At 34.7% G+C, this 26,261-nt stretch overlaps 1 protein-coding gene across 1 annotated transcript in view; it reads left to right on the forward strand.

Moving 5' to 3' along the window:
* Nucleotides 1–26,056, forward strand: part of LOC117175065 (5-hydroxytryptamine receptor-like) — a 207,883-nt gene extending 181,827 nt beyond the window's left edge. The window contains exons 6-7 of the mRNA XM_033364608.1: nt 7,978–8,138; nt 22,526–26,056. Of these exons, the coding sequence (XP_033220499.1) occupies nt 7,978–8,138; nt 22,526–23,045 (681 nt within the window). The 3' untranslated portion in view covers nt 23,046–26,056. The remainder of the gene's footprint in view (nt 1–7,977; nt 8,139–22,525) is intronic.
* The last annotated feature ends 205 nt before the right edge of the window (nt 26,057–26,261 follow it).

A 26,261-nucleotide genomic window follows, 5' to 3' on the forward strand; every position in this document is an offset into this window, starting at 1 on the left:
AGATCGAAGCCGTGATCACGGCAAATGGTGGACTCGTGCCAACCCGCGCTCACGTCTTGTTTGCATTGTTTTCATCGTTTACATTTGTCAGCTTGCGTCATTTTTCTTTCTACGAGCGTAAAAAATTTAAAACACAGGTTAGTAATATTTTTCAGTTTATTATACTTTTGTGTACTTTTCCAGCGAATAGTGTCCTCATTATGTTGCGATATGTATATCGAGACGAAAACATTTCCTAAAGAAAATGAGCGCTGTGTTTTTGAGGTTCTAAAATTCGGCTTTCCATTCATTTCAATAGAAATAAATGGAAAGCTGAATTGAGATTTTTCTTTGTTAATTAAAGTATCAACATAAATTAATATAATTTTTAAATATACATAATAGTTTACTTCTATAACTTGTCTTGTAATATAGTTTACTGTTGGGGTTATTGGTTGACTCCAGCAAATATCTTATTTAAATATGGATGAAAATTTTAAGTGTTGTGGTGTATTGTTATTGATGATTTGAAATGAATTTATTATTAGGTATTGGATACCCTAATGTATATGCGTCATCCACGCCGAAATGTCCAATGAGTTTTAGGAGTGCGATAGCCTAACTGCGGAAGAGTTAGCCAGAGCTCTAAAAGAGGATCAAAGGATGTCATGATTCATTTTGACTACTTAATTAGTGATTTTCCACCATTTAATAGCAAATACTTTGCCTCTCAAGACCTCTATTTGCTCAGTGAAATTTCACTAATTGATTTAGTAAAATATTTTCACTAATTGAATTAGTAGTTTTTCAATAATTCGTAGTGACCTACTTCTCGTTAATTCAATTAGTGAAATTTCACTAATTCAGATTTAGAAAGTAGATAGATAAATCAGTTTTGGGGACCCACATACTGATATAAAGTCAAATTGAAAAAAGATTGATAAAATCAGAAAAAATATAAAGACAATCCATTTGTCTCAATTCTCAGCTGAGTCGGTTCGGAAAATATGGAACAGTTCGCAACTGAATCGAATCGGATTATAGACGGTAAGTTCAACTGATGCACAAAACTGTTTTTTAATAATTTTATTTAATTTAATTAATTAATTAATTTTGTCATTTAAATTTAAAAAAAGTTACTATTGACTTCTTTGCAGTACGAAAGATTTATCATTTAAATCAGAGAAAATTTTACTTTGTTTTAAAATTCACTGGAAATCAGTGTTTGTATTCATTGTATAATGGGCATTATGAAAATATACATGAGGATTGGTCTTTCATCAAAATACAAAATCAAAATTAGGTACCTGCATTATACACATAAGAGGATTTCTTTTTTCTGGAATTGTAGGTATGTTTTCTGGAATCTCGAAATTATTTCTGCATCCATATTCGTCTGATTTTCAATGGTTTATTGGCATTATTCTCAGTCTTTATATTACAGTTTAGCGAATATGTTTGAAGATATTGCTTAAATTAAAGCAACAACCATAGTAGAAAGTGTTTATCTTTCATTTTTATTTTGAAAAATGTAAAATGGCCATGCAAATCTCAGGAAAAAAATCCTGCTTTTATACAGACATAGAAAACATTTCCTTGGTCATTTTAATGGTTAATTAAAAGCCTTTAAAGTTAATCTAGTCATAATTCAAAATATTCGAAAAAATAGTTTACAATTTATCAGTATAATGAAGAACAATTTAAAATATACAAAAATTAAAATATTGAAATTTTCAAAACTAAACCATTTTGAATGTTAAACAAGGAAAATGTTTACAGATTCACAAGCAAGCACCGACAACTGTTTAATTTGGAGTAATTAAATAGTTATTATTGACTCATTTTGAAGTTGTTCAATTTGAAATTCTCTATAAGTTTAACAATTTCAACCTTAAAGATCTTATTTTTAATTTTCTACATTTATTACCGTACACATATAAAAAAGACTTTCTTTTGTAAGTTATGCAATTCCGCAATTGTTCATTTTTCTATATGAAATTGTTCGAATTTGAACGCTTTTATACATTTGTACTAAGAATGGTTTGCTATTCCGTAAATTAAATACATCTAATCTTTAAGATAATCACTTTAAGTTTAAACTTAAAATCTTTGAATATTTCATTCTAATATTCGACGAAGTTTGCAATCAAAATTTTTCTATTAGAGGTGCTTTCCATTAAATTAATTTCAGGCTTTCAGATTGATGTCAGATTTTGTTTATTGTTGATGAGATTTTTTGAAAGAAGCATAAAATTCAATAACTTTAGAAAAGAATACTTTTAAACTTTAAATCATTTATTTACATTTTATTTCTAACAATAAAATTCCTAAATTTGTATTTAAAACTATTGAATTTGGACATGATTGTGAATTTTAGCCTTGCAAATTAAAAAATGTTGAGTAAAAAATAGAATACATAAAACTTGAAAATTTTCAAAAATAAATATTCTAAAACTTGAAAAATTTAACAATTAAAAATTATGTCATAGAAATCGCGTATACTTCTAAATTCTTTACCAATTATTACCGGCTCTTTAGTGTCAACAGAATAAGGAACATTATACATTAACACTATCTTACCGTCGATTAGGTCGAAAAATTTATTAGACATCTTTGTCACGTTTAATTTGAATCCTTCAATAAATATGGCTCGATACCCTGGAGAAACACAACCACCAGGTAACAGACTATTGTGGTCTTCTGACGAAGGAAGAAATTGAATTCTATTTTTTTTCAGCTTAACATTTTTTGAAACATTAGCCTTAAATTTTTAAAATGCGAGAATAGCTGTTCTGCGTGACTCAAATAACCTTCCCCCTGTACGAATTACTCATTGCATAAAATCCTGATAGCAACGTAAAGAGAAATGAAATAGTGATACATGCTTAAGGGTAAAATATTTCTAAGGACCATTGGTCCCGTGTACAAAAGAAGTTGTCTAAATTCTGTTGCTTTTCAGTATTTCAAGTCATTTAGCGACCTCAGCTTTCTTACGAATTCCTCGGGAGTACATTTCTTTATCGAGAAAGAACGTTTTGATATTCTCCCGATTTCCCAGTTTCTGAAGCATATAATCTAGAGGATTATTCTCATAACTAGGGCGAAATTGGGAATTCTTTGTAAGCAACTATGTCCTCCTGGATGTTTTCGAAGTCTGCAGTTTCGTAGATCAGCAACTGTCTGCATTGGAAATCGTCTACGCACAGTAGGAAAGCACATTCTGTGTCGTTTCCATTTACCTCGCATTTTATACTACATTTGGTGCAACTGTGGAAGCCTGTATGGCTTATAACGTTCAACATGTTAGCCTTTGCTGGCGCCTCAGCAATGATACACTTTATTTTGGATTTGAGCATTTCTCCTCTAAACTTAAAACCATTATTTCACATGTATTTATACTCGACGTCCCAAGTAAAGTCCTTGGATCTTTAGGAATCTTTTCAGAAAAATACTCGAGCGAGTGTTACATAATTGCCATTGTGTAACCCCGTAATGAGTAGCTCACGCTTTTAAAAAAGACCTGAAATTTTCTCTTTTTTCTCATTGTTAATATCACGTTGTTCCTCGGTATTTTTATCCCTCTTAATATCAAATTGGACAGAGCAAGTGACAGATTGCTCATCTTCATTAAACTCACATACAAAAGTGGCTGCGTGTACCCTCAAATTTCTTTTTGATGAAAAATCAGTAAAGTCAGATGTGTCCAAACAGGAATTGTCTGATTCAGACTTCTCTGAAAAAGGTCCTTCTACATAGGAATAGGGCAGTAAATTTTGCGAAACTATGTTTCGAATTTGAAGTTTAGCTAAACATTTTAAAGGCTTTAACCGTCCTCCAAGCATTTTTTTTTGTTCTGGTTAAGTTTACTGTGATGTAGAAAAAGCCGCAAGAACTGACACTTCTGATCTTTTTAAATCTTCAGTTTGCATGCAAGACTTAATTTAAATTGATATACGTTAAGTTTTGTTTAACCCTTTTAATGATTTTGCCAAATTTTCCTTTAATTTTATGGAGAAAACAAAATTTGTGCTTGGAGGTTATTTGTACAAACATCATCATCTCACACTTATATCTATACAAATATATAGGAAAGCATAATAAATGCATACCTATAAAAGCTTCTCTAAATTTAAACACGGAATATACAATCTTCTGATAATTGTCACACTTGAAACAATGTTGCAAATATATTAAAATGACCTATATGGTCAACAAGTCACAACTCTTGGAAAAGACAAGATTTCAAAGTTATGAAAACGACACAAATATCTTCGATTATTTGTAGCTCCGGGAAAATATTTTCATTTGCGAAATAATGAGTTTCTTTATTTGAAGCGAACTGAGTATAAATTATTTTCAAAGGTACATTTTAGAATTCAAGGATTATACAAAATTAAATAATTAGTATATCTTAGGGACATCCTTGGAATATCCTGCATTTTAAATATGGGACATCACAAGAATATCTTAGGATCTCTCGAGTAATGGAAATTAAGGTATCCCGTACTATAAACATTGGGAAATTAATGGGATGCGCCTCGTAGAATATCATTCCCGATGTCCCTGCATTCTCCTGGGATATGTCTAGGATATCGCGGAAGATAAATGGGATATCCCGCTGATATCCTTTTCTGTAAGGGCGTTAATCAGCTACCAAGTTGAATTGAAGTCGGTTAAAAATTGTGCCGACGCTACAAAAAAGGTTTATAATTTATATAATTATTCTAGATAAGGATTCTTGCCCATGCATAAATGTGATCATGGCCCAAGCAGGGCCCAGACTTCTCAAAACTAGGCCCTGGCCTGGCGATCTAGCCTGGGCCAAATTTGGATGAAAAGTCAAATCTGGTCATAGACCAGTTATATTTCCAGGCTTGATAGCCCAGCTTAACCTTATAAAATACGCTTGATGCTAGTATATTTTCGATTGCTTGCTATTCTTAATTTTCTAAATTAAAACCCAAAATGAAGCAGGAATTTTTTTTTATTTAAGTTTAAAGTTTACATGATTATTTTCAATTTTCCATGCAAGCTTTTGATTTAAAAAATTTTATCCAGTCTGATCCAAATGTCCAAAATCTGATATTTCATTAATTATTTTGCCGAGTTCTGATTCTTCTACATCATCTGCATCATCATCATCATCATCATCATCATCATCATCATCATCATCATCATCATCATCATCATCATCTAAATGCAATAGTTTATTTACTTTCATCATACGGGTTTTACAATTTAAAGTTTTAAACACCATTTCATAAATGAACGACATATCTAAACTTTATAATTTGTCGAAAGAATATTCTCAAGTTGAGGTTAGAAGTCACGTGAAAATTATGAAATGAAATTCTAATTATAATTAATATAAGTACCTCCTGGCACAATCACCACATAAGTATGGGTTATTGCCGATTGCTCGATGCCTTCGAACACTTATAGTGCTTTTTATTTTTGGCATTTCAATAAATTTAATTTCAATAATCCTAATTTGTAAAGTTTAACACTCGAAACATTTGCAAGTAACACGTAAACAAAGAGTATAATACTACGTAATCTGTCGTTAATTTTATAAACTCTAACACTAGGCGGGCCCATCGGGCCATTGCAAGATTCAAGCTAGTCCCAAGCTAGGAAAGTCTGGAACTGAGAAGAAACTTGGCGATTTCCGCACGGGAAAATGAAAATGGGCGATGGACGACTGTGGACGAGCTCAACTGGCAGTTCCCCATCTGTGCACATATCAATTTTAGAGGGGGAAAACTGTGCCCGAAAGTGCATGTCTATGGCTAGTGGTACGATTATAACGTTGTTTGTAACTGGCACTACTGTGAACGCTGAAATTTAGACGTGCACAGTTGAGATTTGGAAAATCAGATTTTTAACTTACAAGTCTGCGTGTACATATAGAAGACTCCCTATTGTATACGTTTCAATCAATACGATTAGACTTTTCATATAAAAGTCCAAATACACAGTTGGTACCATCTCTACTGTGCACGTCTCACACACTGCGATCAGATTTTCAACTTACAAGTCCACTTTCTCAAATGGCACCCTCGCAATTGTGCATGCCTGGATTAATAAAATGATTTTTAATTAAAAATTGCACTCTGAATTGCTTTCAGTCCAAGCGATTCGATTAATTGTAGCATTTTTACTCAGACTTAATACCAAAGAACGGTGTGTTGAGAACACGCCTGACCGGATAATGAAAAGGCTATATAACTTTTTCATTTCTAAATTTGAAGCAAAAAATTAGAAAGAAAAAATGTATTGTTTAAAAATGTCGATATACCCTCACTTCGCCAATTTTGAATTTCGATTTACAGCAAGTGTTTTTGCATACTTTCAAATTTTCACTTTTTAACGATCTTACACGAAAATTCATGAAATCATAGTCTTTGAAAACAAGCTACCCTAATTAAAAAATTATTTTCTTGTAAGCTGTTAGTTTCTTATGGTTTGAGAAAGAGTCATTTTAAAGGTTTTATATGCCCAAAAAATCAAGTCCTATGAACTTTTTACCCACCTTCTAAGCGTACCTTTGCGAGATAATTCTAGCGTATATTTATAATCGTTGTTTCGAGCGGCGCTAGAATTATCTTACGCATTATTTCGAAGTTTTCGGCCAGTTACAATTTCGATATCGACACCAATGGACATCGAGCTGATTTCATCCTCGAAGACACACAGTAAGGTTTAAATCAGTTTGAAATTATTCAAAAGTTGCACAATGTAATTCATATTTTTTAGTCAATTTTTAGCACTAATTTTAGGTTTCAATTTGGCGAATTGAAGTCGTCAGCTTTGTCGAAAGCTGATGAACGAAAAATTTAAGTCACTATGACTCAGATTAATTTTTTCATTAACTATTAGATAGGAAGAGAGGGTTTTTTCTTTTTTTGCACAATTCTAACATCACTTATTTTAACTTCTTCATTGTAACAGTTAAAATTAATTGCCATACCATTAATAGTGGCATTCATTAAATTAATAATTACTTTATATCAATTACAATCTTTTTAAGAGAGTTTTGGAATATTTCTTTCTTCCTTCATTTAAAATTAGATTCCTGATATAGGATTTAAATTAAACTCAAAAAACAAAAAGGATCGTTACCTTCACGTGATAAGATTTACCCACCACATTGGCAATGGTCAACATGCCAATTTTAGTGAATCATGTTTTATTTCGATACGAAAAAAATTCATTTTATCTATTTGAAAATTACCCACAACAAAACTTTCCTTTTATTTTTTCTGTGTTTAATTTGTCTTCGCGCATCGAGGTTGGGTCATTCGAGCTGCAAATTGCAGGAAGGTTAAGATAGTTGGTGCATGTTTACATGTAACAACTACGAATTTGCACAGATATGCCGGTGCACAGTTATGAATGTGGCTATCGACGTGCAGAGTTGGGCTTATGCACAGTTGCTCCGTGCATAAGTTTGCTCCACAAACTTTACTTATTATATTTTAATTGAAAATTGTCAAGTTGGTTTAAGAAAACATGTATTTAGAGAAGCATAAATATTAAATTAGGGCATAAGTTTTATACTTAAAAATTTTCGTTTTAATACGAAATAAAAAATCCTCTCAAAAAACTTCTTTTCATACATTATGAAACCTCTCTTCCATTTACATATTTTTAGAGATCTTTTATCATTATCGTTTGTTCTCTCTCTCTATTTCAGATAACCCTCTATCCTTATACTTCCTAATCAAAAGCAAAATTAAATTGACTTTATGTACGATCACTGTGAAGTGCCTTTGAAACGTTGAATAAAAGTGACAGATTTAATGATATATCGTTATTTCTGTTCCTCTGTGGAGATTACAGAGGAATAGAACATTTATTTACTCTCTTCATTTTTAATTTTTTAATCTTCAAAATTTCATCTTATATGAGTATCATTAGTATAATTTAAATTCTTACTTTTGTAATTATCTGTGAAACAAAATTTCCTTAAAGGTCTACAAATTCTTTATGTTACAGATATTTGCAACTTGTGCAACATTCTACCTTCCACTCTTAGTTATTCTGATTCTGTATTGGAAGATATTCCAAGCAGCACGAAGACGCATTAGAAAAAGGCCTGGGGCAACGATACAACCTCCTAGAGAAAGAAGAGGCATTCTCAGGCTCGTGAAAAAAGGGTAAGACTTCGTTGCTTAGGAAGAATGTAAGAATAAGTCAACCATTTTTCTATTGTAATGAATTAGTTATTATTCATATACATTTTTATTCTAAAATACTTAAAAAGTATCCAACACCTGAAGTGAGTGATTGCCAATGATAAAAAGTTAAGGCTGGTATCTCATCAAGTAGTAAAAGCAGGTATAAGCCAGACACTGCGGAAAAAATGGATGTACTTTGCTCAACACAATATAATTAAACTATCATTCTTAGGTTCATGAACTGAAAATATTCAATCTTATAGTAATATTTGATTTTTAAACTCTTTGTTAAGAAAAAACACATATGATTATCTACGAATAAAGACCAAAATAATTAATTATTCTAAACCAATCTACTTTAAATAAATTGTATTCGAATGTTTTAGAAAAGTGATTTTGGTAAAATTAGTAATAAATTTACAATAGAAACAGGTAAATCAATGTCATTAAACCTGACGGAACTAAGAGTCCGCTTTCATTAAATCGAAAAATATAAATCTTAACAGATTATTCCATCAATGATCACACGTACATACTCAGGTATCAGATTTGCTCTATCACGTCAATTTTTAGACAATATTAGGTTTTTTCGTTATTTTGTTAAAAATAACAAAAAATACAAATCTGAAGTGCTAGAAACTTCTAGTTCGGTTCAAGTTAATGATTGAATCATGTACTTTAAGTTAATTCTACTTGAAACATTATTTTCGTCGCCAGCCTCAATCGATAATAAGTTTTTTTCTGCGTTTAATCTTTAATTTAAGCCTGAGACGGTCCGTTCTCTTTTCACATTTGGAATTATGGCATAAAGCTACAGCCGAATATTCATATTGATAGATCTCTTACTCAAAAGTATAGAATGATGTAGAGCGAAGGGATAATTAACGAAATCATGCCATCATACGATCGATTGCGCGCGAAATCACATAATGAGTGGGGATAGCGTTGGACCAATGTACCAAATTTATTCATGTCGCTTTCTTAATCAGTCCACGACCTACCCTGTTTTTGATGACATATTAATGAATTGGCGCCATTTGAAGGAACGCTACTACTTAGCATTCTACTTCATCGTTTCAAGCTTGATATCAAGGATAATATCCTAATTTATTCAGAATTTAGATTGTCGAAGTTACTTTGCGCATAATCTAAAAATAAATGCTTTTATGCAATATTATAAGGACTTTGAACTCCATATTTTTGTGCAGACCTCGTTGGACATTTTGGCATTGATTGTGAGCAATTAAATAATTGATAATGTAGTGTGTGGAGTTTTTATTGTAACGACTTTGCACTTTATTTCACAATAAAGACTTCGTTCTGTATGGTTGCATTAGCTAATAAAATTTTAATGGGAGAATTTAATTTGCTTTTTTTAAAGAAGATAGCAGGCATGCAATTCATAACGACTTTGCACTTTAGTTAATAATAAAGACCACGATGTGTGCGAACAAAGTTTTGGTATCTCTATTTAAAAGAAAAAAAATCCCACATAATTTAAAATCACCTGTTTTATAATTAAATTCAAACTGAGAAATTGTGCGAGAATATCCAAATAATAATAAGCATGATTTATAGATGAAAAGAAATCATATGAGAGCCTCAAGTCACCGTAAATGTACGCACTCATATCTCTCTTGAGTGATTTCACAGTGTATTGTTTTTTGTTTAAATAATGATTTAAATTCCAGTGAAAATTTTAACTGTAAGAATTATTAACTTAATTTTAGTTTATTTAATGGTCACGTTTAGTTGAGAAATCGTTACGGTCAGTTTTAATGTCCTTTCAGTATTGGGATCAATTTATATTGTTGGTTGCAATTTATTCAACAGGACACAGTAAACGCAAGTTGAATGATTTTTTCAATGAAAATAATTATCATTTAAATAACTATGAGATGCAACATTACTATCATTAAAAGCTAGTATAATTTTTAGTAAATTTAAGATCTTTTCACAAAAATTATCCAGCTGAGTGATAATAAAATTGAGAATATTATTAAATACAAAATCGATCCCCTATGTTGTTTTTAAAAAATGGCCATAAGGGTTAATTTTTTTAAAAGCCTTACGCGATGAACCAAATCTGACACTAAATTTGGGTTTAGCGATTCCATAAACATAGGTATATGGTTATCTTATTTATCGGCCTCGACACTTTTACTTTTGTGTGTGTCTACGACAATTTTACTTACCTCGTTTTTTCATTATCACTCATATTTATATTTCCGAATTAATTATGAATGCGCTTGAGAATTTTCAAATATAAGCGCTTAAGGTCAACGCAACGGCCATTTGAATAATTGTCCATTTACCTACTAAGATGCAAGTTATTCAAGACAATTGCTTCGCTAATTTTTTAAAATATCATTGGTATCTAATTATTTCGCATTATATCAAAATTATTATTTATATATTGTGTGATCATGGAATATATTTGTTTTAGATTGGTATTTAATTCTTGAAAAATACTTTCAATAATCTTATAAAAAGGCAATTGAACTTTTCCTCAGAAGTATAGAGTAAGCCGATAGAAGATTCACAGATGAAAAAGATTCAAGGCAAAGTTTTTTGATAGGAAACTGGGAGTGAACGAAAATTTCTCATATTTATATAATTACAGGCTGTTATGAATGTTGATTATGTATTAAAATATGTATTACATTGGGATATACTAGGCAGTCTGATAAGTCCCTCAAAAATGAAACACGGAGACGTTTTCTTGGCCAAAGTCGGTTTTATTTTTCAACATACTCTCCTTTTAGGTCGATACAGCGAGTCCAACGATTTTCTAACTTTTTGATACCATCCGAAAAGAACTCAATCGGAAGGTCTCCAAAATACGCCTCAGTTTCAGCTATGAGCTCCTCATTTGAGTAAAAACGCTTACCGGTGAGTCATCTCTTCAGGTTAGGGAACAAGTAATAGTCGCTGGGGGCCAGGTCTGGTGAATACGGTGGCTGAGTAACTAATTCGAAGCCGATTTCATGCAATTTTGCTTGTGCAACTAAGCATGAATGAGCAGGCGCATTTTCGTGATGATAAAGCGGTTTTTTCTTCTTCAAATGCGGTCGTTTTTCGGCGATTTCGATTTTCAATCGGTCCAATAATGATGAATAGTATGCTCCGGTTATGGTTTCACCTTTTTCAAGCTAGTCCACGAATATTAAGCCATGTGCATCCCAAAATACGGAGGCCATAACCTTTCCGACCCATTGTTGCGTTTTTGGACGCTTCGGAGCACTTTGGCCCGGTGGAACCCACTGTTTTGCCTGTTGCATTGACTCAGGGGTGTAGTAGTAGATCCAGGTTTCATCCATGGTTATGAATCGGCGCAAAAACTCGGTCGGCTTACGCGAAAATAATGCTAAATTCTGCTGGGAAGTTGTCACACGAATTCGTTTTTGGTCCACTGTGAGCAAACGCCGCACCCATCGCGCGCAGAGCTTCTTCATACCCAAAACTGAATGCACGATATTGCCCACACGTTCCTATGATATGCCTACAGCATTAGCTACCTCTCTCAATTTCACTTTGGGATGATTCAACATCATATCATGGATTTTTTCGACATTTTCTGGTGTAGTGACCTCTTTTGGCGCCCAGATCGTTCAGCATCAACTGTGCTCGTACGACTACTACGAAACTCGGTAAATCACTTATGAATCGTTCCAATCGACGGTGCCGAGTCCGGGGATTACTTATCCAGCTTGGTCTTGGTCTCGGATATCGTTTTCTTGCGCAGATACTAGTGTTTGATCAAAACTCGAAACTCAGGTTTTTCCATATTAAAAAAAACTCGGAGGGATTAAAACTGTGCAAAAAGCTGAAAAGTACCTGGGTGAGGTATCTTAAACGGCGACTCTGGAACAATGTGTGACCTCTTAGAGTATGTAGTCTTATCCTTGCATGCAGAAGTCTATAAGAATGGATGAACGCTTTACCTAATTGCTTGCTGAAGCACCTGAAAATGGGCCGACAAATAGTGCAGATCATCCTAGAGTTTGGAGTGGTGAAAATAATGTAGATGGAAACCTGACGATGAAATGCTCACGTTGATTGGAAGAATCAACTTAAGAATCACTTGCTGGACTGCTATGATGTCAGCATTATCCCTGTTCACGGAGTCTTTATGGCACATATGCATACTGTACAAAATTTCGAGAATTTTCCCCACCGAAAAGTGGGGAAATTTCCCTGAAAATTTCTTAAAATTCACTAAAAAATTGAAGAAGGTTCCCTAAAATTTAGAAAATTAGATAATACCTACAATTTTTAGGAAAATTTCCCTAAACTGAGGGCAATTTACACGAAAGTTTTGGAATATTTCCTACAATTTGCAGAACTGAGTGATTATTACTAAATTTAGGGAATCGTTCCAAAACAAATGTTTACTTTGCCACGGAAATCAGGTACATTTCTAAAAATTGTTGAAGTGTTACTGTTTAGTCAGGAAGATACTACGCCCTAAAATGTTCGATAGACTAGTATGATATTCTGAATAATTGTACACATTTCTTGGACAAAAGATTTATTAACGTTAAAGTAATCTGAAATATTTGCAATAAATAATTATTAAGTTATTGGTCTGACAGGTTTGGCGTGTGTAAATAAAGTCTAATCCTTTAGGTAATTGAGATTGGAAAGCAAAAAAGTTTTTGATTAATCAGTTAAGGGGGAAGATACCTTTAGAATTTCCAAAAAATCTTTTTTTTCTTTCATATTTTGAATGTATAATATGTTAAAAATATACTGTAAAAAAAAAAAGGAAAATATTAAATATTTATGGAGATATTGTGAAAAATGGTAGAGTCCGCATACCGTCAACAATCAGGTAGTTGGAGCGCTTGGGTCGGAGCAATGTTTCTTTCACAATAGGTTTGTATATTTTTTGTCCCATAAATTCTGGGAAGGTTGATTACTACGTTACTACGTTTATTACGTGGACCCGGATTTGCCGATTGATCGGCAAGTCACTGAAACTAATAGTTATATCGTAACGAATCTTCAAACGTGATTATCTGGAAATTGTCTTTTCAAAAACTACTCGTGCTGTAACTTAAAAAGTTATAGACCGATTAGGCTGAAATTTGCAGGGGTTTCTCTTTATGGTACTATCGGAAGGATATACCTAAAAGTGTAAGGATATCGGGTTATTAAATAATATTTTTTGGGTCAAAACTGTTGAAAAAGTGGTCGAAAATTTGGATCTTCGATTAAGAGGCCGATATAAATTTTAATTTTTAACTTTTTTATTATTTTATAGGTTTATGCTTCCCTTTAACATGTAAGTAATCGAGCAGAAAATCTTTTTTGATATCAGATAAATGGAAAATTTCTGACAGCTGCAGCAATTTTCGATGCCTCGGAGCAGACGCTTGAAGAAATATTCTGCAGGGTCGCCATTTAGTGAAAAAATCCCATGTTTTTTTAAACTTTAACAATCTAAAAAAAAAGATGGTATTTTTTGAGCAGTCGAACTAATATACTCTCTCTCATATACAAGCATAGGGTTTACTTTGGTGGGGAAATACGCGGTCGAGCTATCTCCCACTAGCGACATGGGGTAATTCTGCATTTAGAGCAACAAAGTAATAAGAGGGCGTGTGGCGAAAATACTACTTAACTATCCATCTCTCTCTATTTCTTTCTCTATTGCTTCTCAAACATGAAGATGCTTGACTCGCAAGACGAGCTTCAACATCTACGCAAAATTACTTCGGATAAGCTGGGATAGTGTTGGCGTGTGCCGTCGTTATATCTTTCCTTCTCTCGAGCCTGTCAGATCACGCGTCACTATTTCTTTCTAATTGTTCTATCATTACAGCCTTGGCGGGCGAAAGCCCGCTGGCGCTCTCTTTTTTCTTCTTCCTTTGTTTGTTTGTTTTTTGTTGCTCCAAACTCAGAGCCTCTGGCGCTTAGATTGTCGAGCTTACCCAGGCGTTTTACAGGGCAGATAAAAATCTTCCAACCGTTCAAGGGGCATTATATGACGTTCTCCGGCGCTGAGCTGCTTCCATCCTCGACACAGCTACACAAGACAGGACGTTAGGAGCACTTCAAGTACGTCTTGAAATGTTGAAAAATTACTGGTCAGCCTATCAAGGGATTTATTTAGTGCTTATTCAGCAACCCTAGAAGGACAATTTCAACTTTGAGAACATGTATGCTGAAATGGAAATCGCATAAATTAACGCGCGAACTCGCATTTATGATCAGCAACGCAGACTAGAGCCAGTTGCAGTCGCTCTCCGAGCTGCGTCAAATTCACTTGTCAATTTTGTAGCCAACCCTGCATCCCCAGTTGGAAACATATAAGGAGGGTTGCGGCTACCTACCATCGAAGTGCCCTTTTTCTCCGACAAGCAAGAGGATTGCAAAACCTTTCGAGATCATTCTCGCGACATGATTAATCGAAACGACCAACTCAGCGAGTGGAACGCATGTTTCACCTAAAGTCTCGCGTACAGGGCGAAGCTAAGTCAGCGATTGACAATCTGGTAGTAACAGGTGCTAATTGTGCAACAGCATGGGCATTGTTGGAATGTCGTTTCGAAAATCCACGGCTACTGATTCAAGATCACTTCGTAGCTCTGCGCAACATTCAACCTATGAGACATGAGACTGCTGCGGGGCTCCGGTCTTTAATCGGCACCTTGGGACGTCATCGCGATCAGTTGAGAACCTTAGAACGTCCGATTGAATCCTGGGATGACTGGTTTGTCTCCATAGCCACGACTAGCTTCGACCTGGTAACGTGAATAGCGTGGGAGGGTGAACTTGAGCGCTTTGAAGTGCTTATGGATTTATCCGACGACAATTCAGCTACCTATGATATGCCTATGCTATTCTTGCAACGACAATGCCGCACCCTTACCTCAGCTGAAGGCCGTTAATTCAAGCACCGTGCAACAAGGGCAGCCACTAAACCTAGCAGATACTTTATTCGGACAGACGCGTTCTATTGATCTTTTCCTTGGAGCGGATGTCTATCACTTACTTTTGCAATCTGAAATTCTGCAACAAGAAGACATTGTAGCTCAAGGTACCGCCTTGGGCTAGATACTTACAGGCAACGCTTCGAGAAGAAGCTTAAGTTCGGACTTTTAAACCTTTAAAACTCTTTTGAATTCTTCAGAATCCATTGATTGGCACGAAAAACTCATCTCACTGTTACAAAGGTTTTGGGAGTTAGAAGACATTACGAAGGTTTCCTGAAAATCACCCTACGAGGAAGAATGTGCACGAATTTTCGCTTTGCATCAAAGAGCTCCTGACGGTAGATACATCTTGCGTTTCCCTCTTAAACATCGATGGTTGGAAATTCTGGACACTGAGATGAGTAAACAATACGATCAATTCATGGCTGATTACATTAACCTTGGGCACATGGAACCATTGTCAAAAATGAGTTAGAAATTATTGAGCGCCCTACGCATTACATCTCTCATCATGACATCTGGCAAAGAGGTGACCACGATCAACGGCTCCAAGTGGTGTTCAATGCTTCAAAGAGGTACTTCGTCAGGCTATAGTTTAAATGATGTCCTTCACGCTGGGCCGAAGTTACAAACATAGCGTACATTTTGATTCGATGGAGGCGATACCAGTTCGCCTTTTGTGCCAATATTTGTAAAATATATCGAAAAATTTTGGTCGACCCGCAAGACGTGTTTAAACAACGAATCGTTTGGAGTCTGCACGAATTTTAGCTTGTGACGCATTACCAACTTCTTACGATTACATATCGTAAGTCATGTTCTCCATATCTGTCACTCAGAACGCTACAGAAGTTGTGTCTTCACCATCAGTCGACTTATTCAATGGCATCTAAAGTGCTTCGAAAGGACTGCTTTGTCTACGATGTACTGATCGGAGGTGACACGCTTCAACAGGTGAAAACTGTACGTGATCAACTCATCCAACTATTACAAGCGGGAGGCTTTCCCCTCAGAAAGTGGGAAGCCAATCAACCTGAGCTATTGGAAGATCTCCCTGAAAAAGATCGACTTCGTCTCACATGGCATCAACTTTGTAGTGAGGTCTAGTCAGTGAATTGGGTGTTTTTTGGGATCCCGAAAATGACTGCTTTTGTTTAACCCCACTTTAAATCTTCTCATCTGGTGAAACAAAGCGTGAAATCCTATCGAAAGTGGCTCAATTTTACTGACATTCTGGTTGGATCGCGCCGAATATTTTGATCGCTAAACTACTTATGCATGACTTATGGCGGGCTGGTCTGGAATGGGATAAGACCGTACCTTCATCTTATCGAAAACGCTGGGTTGATTTTACAGGTAATTGGAACGCACTGAACAATCTGAACATTTCACGATGGATTGGAGCAAACTCCGCGCATAGTGTTCAACTACATGCCTTCTCTGATGCGAGTCGTAGAGCCATTGCCGGCGCGATTTATTCACGAGTACCTGCCAACAGTGGCAGTGCCTCTGTCCATTTGATTTTGGCCATAACTAAGTTGTCTCCCATCCGAAGTCTGCGACCTTCATCCACAAGTATATCACGCATGACTATTCCTTGCTTGGAACTGAGAGCAGCCTTGCTTGTAGCGAAACTCTTGAATTCCCTTGCATCGGAATTAGAAGTGCCAATCGAGAGTTACAGTGCTTGGACAGATTCTCAGATGGTACTTCATTGGCTTCAGTCAACGGAAGCTACCGATAATGCCTTGGTAAAGAATTATGTCGAACACATTGAAAAAACATTACCAATGTCGGTATGGTGCTATATCCCAACTGACCGGGATCCAGCGGATCTCGCAACACGAGGTATTAAATGTCCTCAGATCCTGTGTCAGTGATTTTGGTGAAATGGTCCTAATTGGCTTTGTCAGTCTGAGACATACTGGCCTTCCCCATCAACTTAAATGTCATCTCCGGCTCCGGACTCAGTAAAGATAGTACTAACTTGTTGCGTTACGAGCAGCTTCAATGCAGAGTATTTGGGACGGTACTCAAATTTAGAAAAGTTGCTTCGTCTAACGACCTATATTTTTCGTTGGCGCACGATTCGCCAGCGAGCTATCAACCCTGAGCTCGTCACTGAATAATTCAATACAAATGAATTAAAGACAAAATTTCAGGTGGGCGTGCGACTCAGTGAGGCAATATGGTTATCTGAGGAAATCAATCAATTACTATCACGCAATCCACCATCGGCCAAATCTCCGTTAAAGGGCCTCAATGCCTTTCTAGACTCAGATGAAGTGCTGCGGATAGGAGGGCGCCTACAGAACTCCCAGTTCACTTTTTCCGAAAGACATCCACCGATAGTTGATGCTCATTGCGTCTTAACCGAACTTATAATGACGTCCCATTGGGCACAAAATTTGGCGACTTCTTCACGACATGGTTACGACATTTTCACGACAACTTTACGACATCCTATGTCCATGTCGTTAAGGTGTCTTTACGATATCGTAAATGAGTCGTATGATCTGACGATGTCTTTATGATATCGCAAAGACACCGAAACCACATGGACATAGGATGTTGTAAAGCTGTCGTAAAGATGTCGTAACAATGTCGTAAAGACGTCGACAAATTTTGTGCCCACTGGGATGGGCCCACCAACGAGCATTACATGGAGGATTTCGGTCAACCTACGCTTATTCGATGCATCGAGCTTCAGTAATAGGAGGAAAACGCCAAATCCGATTCATGATTCATAAGTGCGCCATATGTGCTCGAATTAGAGTACGCACCTGCAACCAAGTAATGGCTCCTTTGCATTCAGCTCGAGGTTTGCCCAGTAGACCATTTTCATGCACTGGACTGGATAACGCAGGGCCTTTTAACATCCTTTCAGCTAACGGTAGAGGATTTCGCACCAGTAAGGGCTACATTGTTGTGTTCGCGTGCTTTACCACAAAGATGCTACTTTTCGAGCTAATTGGAGACATAACAACTGTCGTCGCGAAAAACCTTCAGATATATGGACTGACAACGGCACATATTTTCGTCGAGCAGGCAGTGAACTGCAAGTAGCCTTTAGTCGAGCTCAAGTCGACTGAAACCAAGTTTCAGACAGGCTTGCCACTCCCGAAATCACTTGGCATTTTATACCTCCCAGAGTCCCTCACTTTGGTGACCTCTGGAAGGCAGAAGTGAAGTTGGTGAAGGATCATCTGAAATGCACCATTGGACCAAGATTTCTTACTCATTAAGAGTTCAACACGTTACTCTCCAGCATCGAATTGGTGTTACATAGTCGTCCCGTCGTCGCTCTGACTGGGGATCCAGACGATTTGAATGCGTTAACTCCCAGACACTTTGCAGTAGGAGGACCCTCGATTTTCATACCTAGCAACGAGACAAAGCCATTGGCGATTGGTTTTGTCATCGTTGGAGTCTCGAATATTTAAATACCCTCCAGCAATGGAAAAAATGGGCATGTTCCCGCGCTGACTGAAAGGTTGGAGATTTGGTGGTCGTAGTCAATCCCAGCTTGCTGTCTATCAACGGCAAATGGCCCTTAGCTCGAAGTTTCGAAACTCATTCCGGACGAGACGGGCACGTTCGTGTGGCTACGATCAGGACTGCAATAGGTGAATATAAGCGGCCCGTCACTAGATTGGCTCCATTGCCCGTGGAGATTTTGTATACAAAAGATGTTCCCGGCGTCGAACCAAATCCTGAAACCACATCCTCTAGGACGGACGGTCAGTAGGATTCGTTGAAGGAATATGGCGGGCGGTATGTTGAAGTTTAGACTGTCGCTGTGAGAGGGCGTTAGCACTTGGGCTCTTTCGCTTTTGTCCCGCAGCTCCGTTTTCTCTCTCGATGCTCAGTTACACTCCCGACTTCAGTTATCGAAGACATCTGTATTATTTAATTCAAGATCAATTTTTAATTTGTGAGTTGAAACAATATAATCCTTCAGTACAGCTTTCGAGTTCTTCTTTCTCATCCTGACCCGCGTAGCAAAAGTAACAAGAATTTTCAAAGCTTAGGTAAAATTCAGCAATTTTTAATATTCCAATAATGTTCATGGAGATTTTCGTAAATAATTAGTATTTTCACAAACCTTTTAGGAAATATTTCACAAATTTTGGGGAATATACCTTATTTATAGTTCGGGAAAATTCCCGATAGTTTAGTTTTTATTATACAATATCATAGGGAATTTCCCCATAAAATTTTGGGGAAAATTCACCACTTTTTGGTTAATATTTCGCAACGATGTTTGGGGTATTTTCCCTACTAAACTTTGGGAAAAATTCCCCAAAATGTGTGGAAATTTTCGTCAACACTATCTTGGGGAAAATGCGGCAAAAAATTGTTTACATTGCACGCTCTGCGGTGCAGTAAAATATTGACGTTGATGAATGTGAGATAGGATGCGATGAAGAAGAGGAGATTGCAAACGATACTCAGGAATTTAAATTGACATAGGGATAAAAGAATATTGACCTGGATAGATGAAAGATAGGATAATATAAAGAAGAGGAGACTAAAAAAGACAGTTGGGTATTTAGATTGACAGAGATATGGTATAGAAAAATATGGACGTGTAGAGATAAAGGATAGGATGATATAAAAAAGTCGGTATTAAAAAAAGATAGGCGCGGATTTAGAGTAACAAGATGATATAATTAGATAAATGTTCTCTATCTCTTTCTATCATAAAGATTCCAAATGATTTTGAAAGATAAAATCTCTATCTTTTTACATCCAGCAGGGTTTGCTTTCCTCAGATTATCAGGACTCGCTTCAGGTACTGAGGTTTTCATTTTCGCATACCAGGATGATGTGATTTTCACCTTAGTATAGTTTTTGAACCCACAGAAAACATTTATAATTTTTAAACTTTAAAACCTCCTACATGTGGTGGCCAAAAGACATTTTTTTAATTACAAGTTTTCTTGATAGAATAGCTCAAATTTGACACATAATTAACCCTAAATGCGTTTTTTTTTTAATTTTTACATAAGGAAAAATGTTGGATAACATTTTTCGAATTTTTTCCACTTCCCCATTGTAAGAGGACCATGGCAGCTTCTCTTGAACCCGTCCTTCTCCTAAAAGCGGTACGTGATATATGAACGGCAACTTTTCTAGGCCTAGATATATATTTTAGGTCTTATTTATTTACTACAATTAAGAAAAAATAAATTAACATGTCTGAGTAACAAGAATTTATTACGGAATATGCACATTGAAAGGTTCTAATTCGAAATGTTCAAATTAAAACTCACGGAGTTCGACGATCGAGATAGAACCTTTCAATTTGCATGCTTGGAGATATAATGTTTTAATATGCATGTTCCGAGCAAAAAACTCGACACTTATTGTTAAAAACATCAAAATAATGAATGAAAATATATTACTAAACTATTGATAGCACCGTCCAGAATATAGATCGAAACATTTTTTTCAACGTTTGGAAAGCTTATTAAATATTGCATGAAATGAGCCCTAGCTTAAGGAATTCGGCTTTGCGGATATTAAATTATAACATGAGAAAGACAAAAATAAAATTCTTGAACATCACTTTTGCAGAATATCAATTTAATCAATTTATTTTTCTAGGTCTTGCAAAAAGTTAAATTTAAAGTACAAAATTCCTTAGAATTGAAATTTTATTTGCATTATTTTCGCTTGATCGTTGAATACCCACAAAGTCAAATTACTGTAGTTAGGGCTCATTTAAAGCAAAATTTAAAAAGCTTAATAAGTTCAATGGTTTTTTCTGGTCACTCGGTTAATGATTCGATGCTAACCGTAATTATTTCCCCGAGTCAAAATTTAGACCCTACTTCGAAGTTGTAGCTCCTTATTGTAACCTTCTTTGACGCTATTTAAACGTATAGGCCCCGCTTCAAACTTTTCACTCCTAGAGAATGAATTCTCTTAACTGAAAATCCTGAAAATTTGTATGAGCATGATATTCATCATGAAAAATTACTAAATATTGTCCATTAATAAGTAATTATAAACATTTTCATTAATAATTAATGTAAGTTTGTTTATCAAATAGTCATGTAGGGGATTGAGGATCACAACAAATTGTAAGAATAAAATATTTTATATCGTATTATATAGTATTATATAGTATTATATAGGATATATAGGATATTAGGATATATATAGGATATTAGGTATTATATAGGATATATATTATATCGTATTATATAGTATTATATAGGAATATTAGTGTTTGACGTGTCTACCACTTGATTTAGGAGAAAACAGCATTTCTTTGTCTTATAAAATTCTATCTGTTTAAATTTTTCATCATATCTATTGGAGAATAAGAACAGCCAAATATATGAACAGTAATTGACTACTCATCTCGAATTTTGAGACGACGAGACAAACGGGTATAAAACCGGTATTGTTATTGTTATTATAAACTTATTTCCTGATAAATATTAGATTGAATCTTGAACTCAATATTTGTATTTTTCAGTATATTTGGATTAATTATGATACTGAGCGACTTTTTTTTTAAATCTTCGCTAAATAAAAAGATAAAAATATTTTTTTATGGAAATCAGTAAGTTTAACATTGTATTTATTTAAGTAATAAATAACACAGAAACAAATTTAAATATATAGCTTCAAGTGCTTTTGAAGCGTATAACGTAGAATACTTCTAAAAAACAGAACCAATGTATAATGAACTCTTCAAAAATCCTTTCAAACCTTTAACGACAACAAAAGTTTTAAAAAAAGTAATTATTCAATTAATTGTTTTGGATTTAAAAATATTTTGGACCTTGAATTATTGGACCAGAGCTAATGATTTTTATCGAAGACATCCTAATGAGTTCCGTTAGCTGAATTGGTTAGGGTATTAGGCGTTTGCTAAATACTCAGTGCATGCGTGCGATCTCGGGTTGGTTTCTTAGTACTTGCGGATTTCTCAGTGCACTATGCCTTAACGTCATAATCAAAAAATTCTATTAATAATATGTCTAAAAAATCACTGCGAATATCCTAGATATTTATATTACAGATATTATTTTATTTTTTCTGATAAATAACAAAACTTATTTTTATCCATCCATATTGGTGTGAGATTATAGAGAACCTGCGTTGATGTCACAAGTCCTACAGTAGTAGTTTGAGCTTGAAAAGAGGCTCTTATTTATCTTAAATACAGACCCTACTTTGAAGCTAGACGTGGAAAAACGGCAGATTTCGGACACTTTTAGTGTCAAAGTAGGGTATAAATTACATTGAAATCGCTGCTTACTTTGAACCTACTTTCAAGCTTTCAGTCCCTACTAAGGTAGGAGTTACGGCTTCAAAGTAAGGCCTAAATTTGGACTCGGGTGTACATGAAATAAAATTTTTAAAAAACAATACCATTTAAAAAAATGTATATGTTTTTCTGTTTAGTCCTAGAGAGGAATCGACTGCCTTCACCATAACTCGATCGACCCCAGATCATTCGTCAGTTTCACCAGAAAAATCGTCGTATAATGGAGCAAATGTGCAACAGTTATCGACAACAGTGGCCATAGCGACGATGACAACAACGACCGTGACGACCTTAACAACGACAACCACGTCGGCAGTGGCGTCAACAGTTACCCCAATCCCTTCTCAGCAGATGTCAATGGCATTATCAACTAGAAGAACTCGCGAAACGATAGAAGCTAAACGCGAGAGAAAAGCCGCGAAAACATTGGCTATCATTACCGGTGCCTTCGTCGCCTGTTGGCTGCCATTTTTCTTCGTAACATTGCTTCAGGCAACCGTCTCGTCCTTTCACCCCCCCGAACTAGTCGCCAGTGTGTTTCTCTGGCTCGGATATTTCAACAGTACCCTTAATCCAGTCATCTATACCATCTTTTCTCCTGAATTCAGGCAGGCCTTTAAAAGGATGCTTTGTGGTAGTGCAAGATTTGTACGCTGATGTCCCAAAATCCTATTCTAGATATATTTATCAAAAATAATTTTAATTGTAATATTTCTTTTGGTAACACTGTGTTACACTGAAAAAATACTTTTCACTAAACATGGTAGAAATAGCAGGTCTAGTAGTGATGAACATCGATCGAACAATACGATGGACAGCTGATCTGATCAATCTGCTTGGTCTATCTGCGCGAACTTCTCTTCTTGAAAACAATCTCACACACAACAGTAATCTTTCAATTACAAACTTCCGAATGAATAAAACTTTATCAGAAGGATATGAAATTATCAAAATTTGGATTTCCGTATTTTGAATGCTTAACTTTTTACTTCCAGGGTTTATATTGGCTAAAAATTCAAACACTCGTGAGAAATGTCAACTTTCGAATTGAGTTCGATCGGGAATTAGCAAAAAAGAAAGTATCGATCACGAACGAGCAGAGGGAACTATTGGCTTGACATCCGTCTAGTGGAACTAAAACAAGTTTCATACGTGAAATTTCTCATTCACCACGAAAATCTGACTTTATAGTCAAACAACCGTTTTTTCCTAACCGTTTTTTATTCGTTTACCATTTTTGTTTTCAAAGCAGAAAACAAACGTTTCTAATTATAGATGGTTCATTTTATTGCCATAAGAATTCATAAAGCTGTAATCGAAAATATTTAAAAATTTCTCATTTTTTGCATATTTTTCCAACTTTACAACAATTTAATGGCATTTTTTGAAATCCACTAATTTTTGGCTCGTTGTTTGTTAAAATATGTAACTTAGTATTTCTACAGATTCCAATAAAAAAGATCATTGCACGCGAAACTTAACCTGATTTTAATACATTACAGTCAAAATGATTAGATAAAAAACTCATTAGATTGTTGTTAAAGTTAAAAAATTCAGAAAAATGAATAACTTCGAAATATTTTCCAATATAAAATCAGATTTTGGGGATGCGAACTATGTCTTGTGAAAAGTATATTAAGATTATTTTACACAGTGTAATTCTGGAATTAATTGTACGATTTACTGAGATAAATCATATTTTATGATATTGCCATAAAAATTGAGAAACATGTGTTTCATGCCATTTTTATCACATTTTCGCCAGAATTATATTTTATTTTTAATATTGTTTCAAACTTTCATATCATTTTTACACAGAGCATGTTGAGAAATGTGCGCATGAAATAATGGAGCGTTCAAAAATTTCATAAATTTTAAATCTAGAGAAGGAGGGAAAAATGAAAATGGAGGCAAACAGCTTTAATAAATTTAGAAGATATAGATGTATAATATTATATTTATGTTCATTACAGAAGATTTTTGCATTTCTAACCAAATTTGAGTGCATTAGCTTATAATTTTTTAGCGAAAATAACACTCATCAACAAAATGTGATCTGTGTTGTATTTTCAATGGGACGTGTCTTTTGCGCAACAATACTTTGAGCTCCTTTGAAATCCAAATTCCATTTTTCTTCCATATATCAGGCTTCTGACTTTTTAAAGTCAATCGTTTCCTCAAAATCGCTTGAATTGTCTGAAAGTTTATATGATCTTGAATACTGTCGAATTCTTTTCAGTTCACTTAAAGCCACTTGAATTTTGTGTAACCCGCTTAAATTGTCTTGATTGAATAGGGTCGTTGTAATTTGTTTTAAATCATAGCCTAATAATAAAATAGATAAGAATGTTGACTATATAGAAACGCATTTTTGTGAAGTGTCAATTTTTTTTATTTCATTCTAAAATATGTACATTTTAAAGTAGGTAATATCTATACGTTCGGCCACAAGCCAGGTCCCTTTTCCGTTTCCAGCTTTCGCTTCCCCTTGTCAGATCCGTATATTTAGAATCGATCGTATTATAAATGCACTTAATCGTACTGAATGCCCGGAAGCTGACACAGCCATCAAAATATATAAGTACATTCCCTGCTTGGGAAAGGCAATTTAACCACTCAAGGTCATTGCAATTTTTCAAATATTTCTAATTCTTTTTTCAATTTTATTTTGAATGAAGTATTTTAACCACATCCTCTTTCATCATTGTGAAGGGTAGATAATCTATTATTGAAAACGCAATTGTTGTAAATCATGCAACGAACCAATTACCTGAATTCGATGGGATTCCTCTTTTGGGATTCTCCTCAATTTTGTAAAATTCCCTTGAATTCTATTCAATTCTCTTAGATTCATTTGTTTTCACTTTAATATTAAAACATTATCTTGAATTCAGGTGCAATTATTTTAAATTTTACGAGAAATTCCTTTCAAATGAATTCCGGAGAATTCAACAGAATTCGAATCTGCCGAATTATGAATTGTCCAGAAAGGGATGGTTTCTCTATCAGACATCCTCCGAGTGGCTAGTATTGGTACAATCAAGTCTATCATTTTTTCTTCGTCATTAATGAATTAAGATAATGCCTCATATTTTACTTGTAAAGAGTTAATATTTAGCTCCGTATAACTTTTTCATCTTAATTTTTTTTGTACATGTTTTTCTTGTTGTCAACACAAAATCACATCCACTTACAGTGCGATTTGTACCTTTTTGAATTAATTTTCTACTGAGAAAAACTCACAAGCCTGACATGCAGGAAAAAAATTGATGTCAGTTTTAAATTCAGCACGAAAAACGACTACCAAAAAGACTTGTCTAATTCTAAGTACACATAGTCAGTACTTTATCGACCAATTTATTCAATGATGCTATAAAGCTCGCACTTTTTTGTTTAAACTTTTGTCTTCGAAATCTTTCATAGACCATATCAAATTAAAGTACTTTAAATTCTATACGCAAAGAACTCTTTACGAAGTTTGAGCATCATCAAATTAATTTAACTAATATTTTCGTTATTATCTCGCTAGAATTTTATTTTAAAATCTACTGAATTTCCCTTTGTCCAGTTAGTAATAAAATTAACAATACCTCGTATACATTTTGGAATTTTATAAATTTTAAAACTAAAATACAATTGGTTACATGTTGAATTTATACAAACTTTTATAAGTCTTTGCAAAATTCAAGGAATATGAAGAAGCTTAATATGTTAGTGGTATTCGAAATTCGATATTGTATATTAATTACAACTAATTGTTAAAAGTATAGTATCACATTGTTATTGCAGTACCATTGTTGCATAATTAAATCATTTTCTCAAAATTATCCGTAATTCTGCTCCCTCTACATAAATAACTCTTGAGTCTCGTCT

The sequence above is a fragment of the Belonocnema kinseyi genome, chromosome 6 (assembly GCF_010883055.1).
Source record: "Belonocnema kinseyi isolate 2016_QV_RU_SX_M_011 chromosome 6, B_treatae_v1, whole genome shotgun sequence".
In the NCBI taxonomy this organism is placed as follows: Eukaryota; Metazoa; Arthropoda; class Insecta; order Hymenoptera; family Cynipidae; genus Belonocnema; species Belonocnema kinseyi.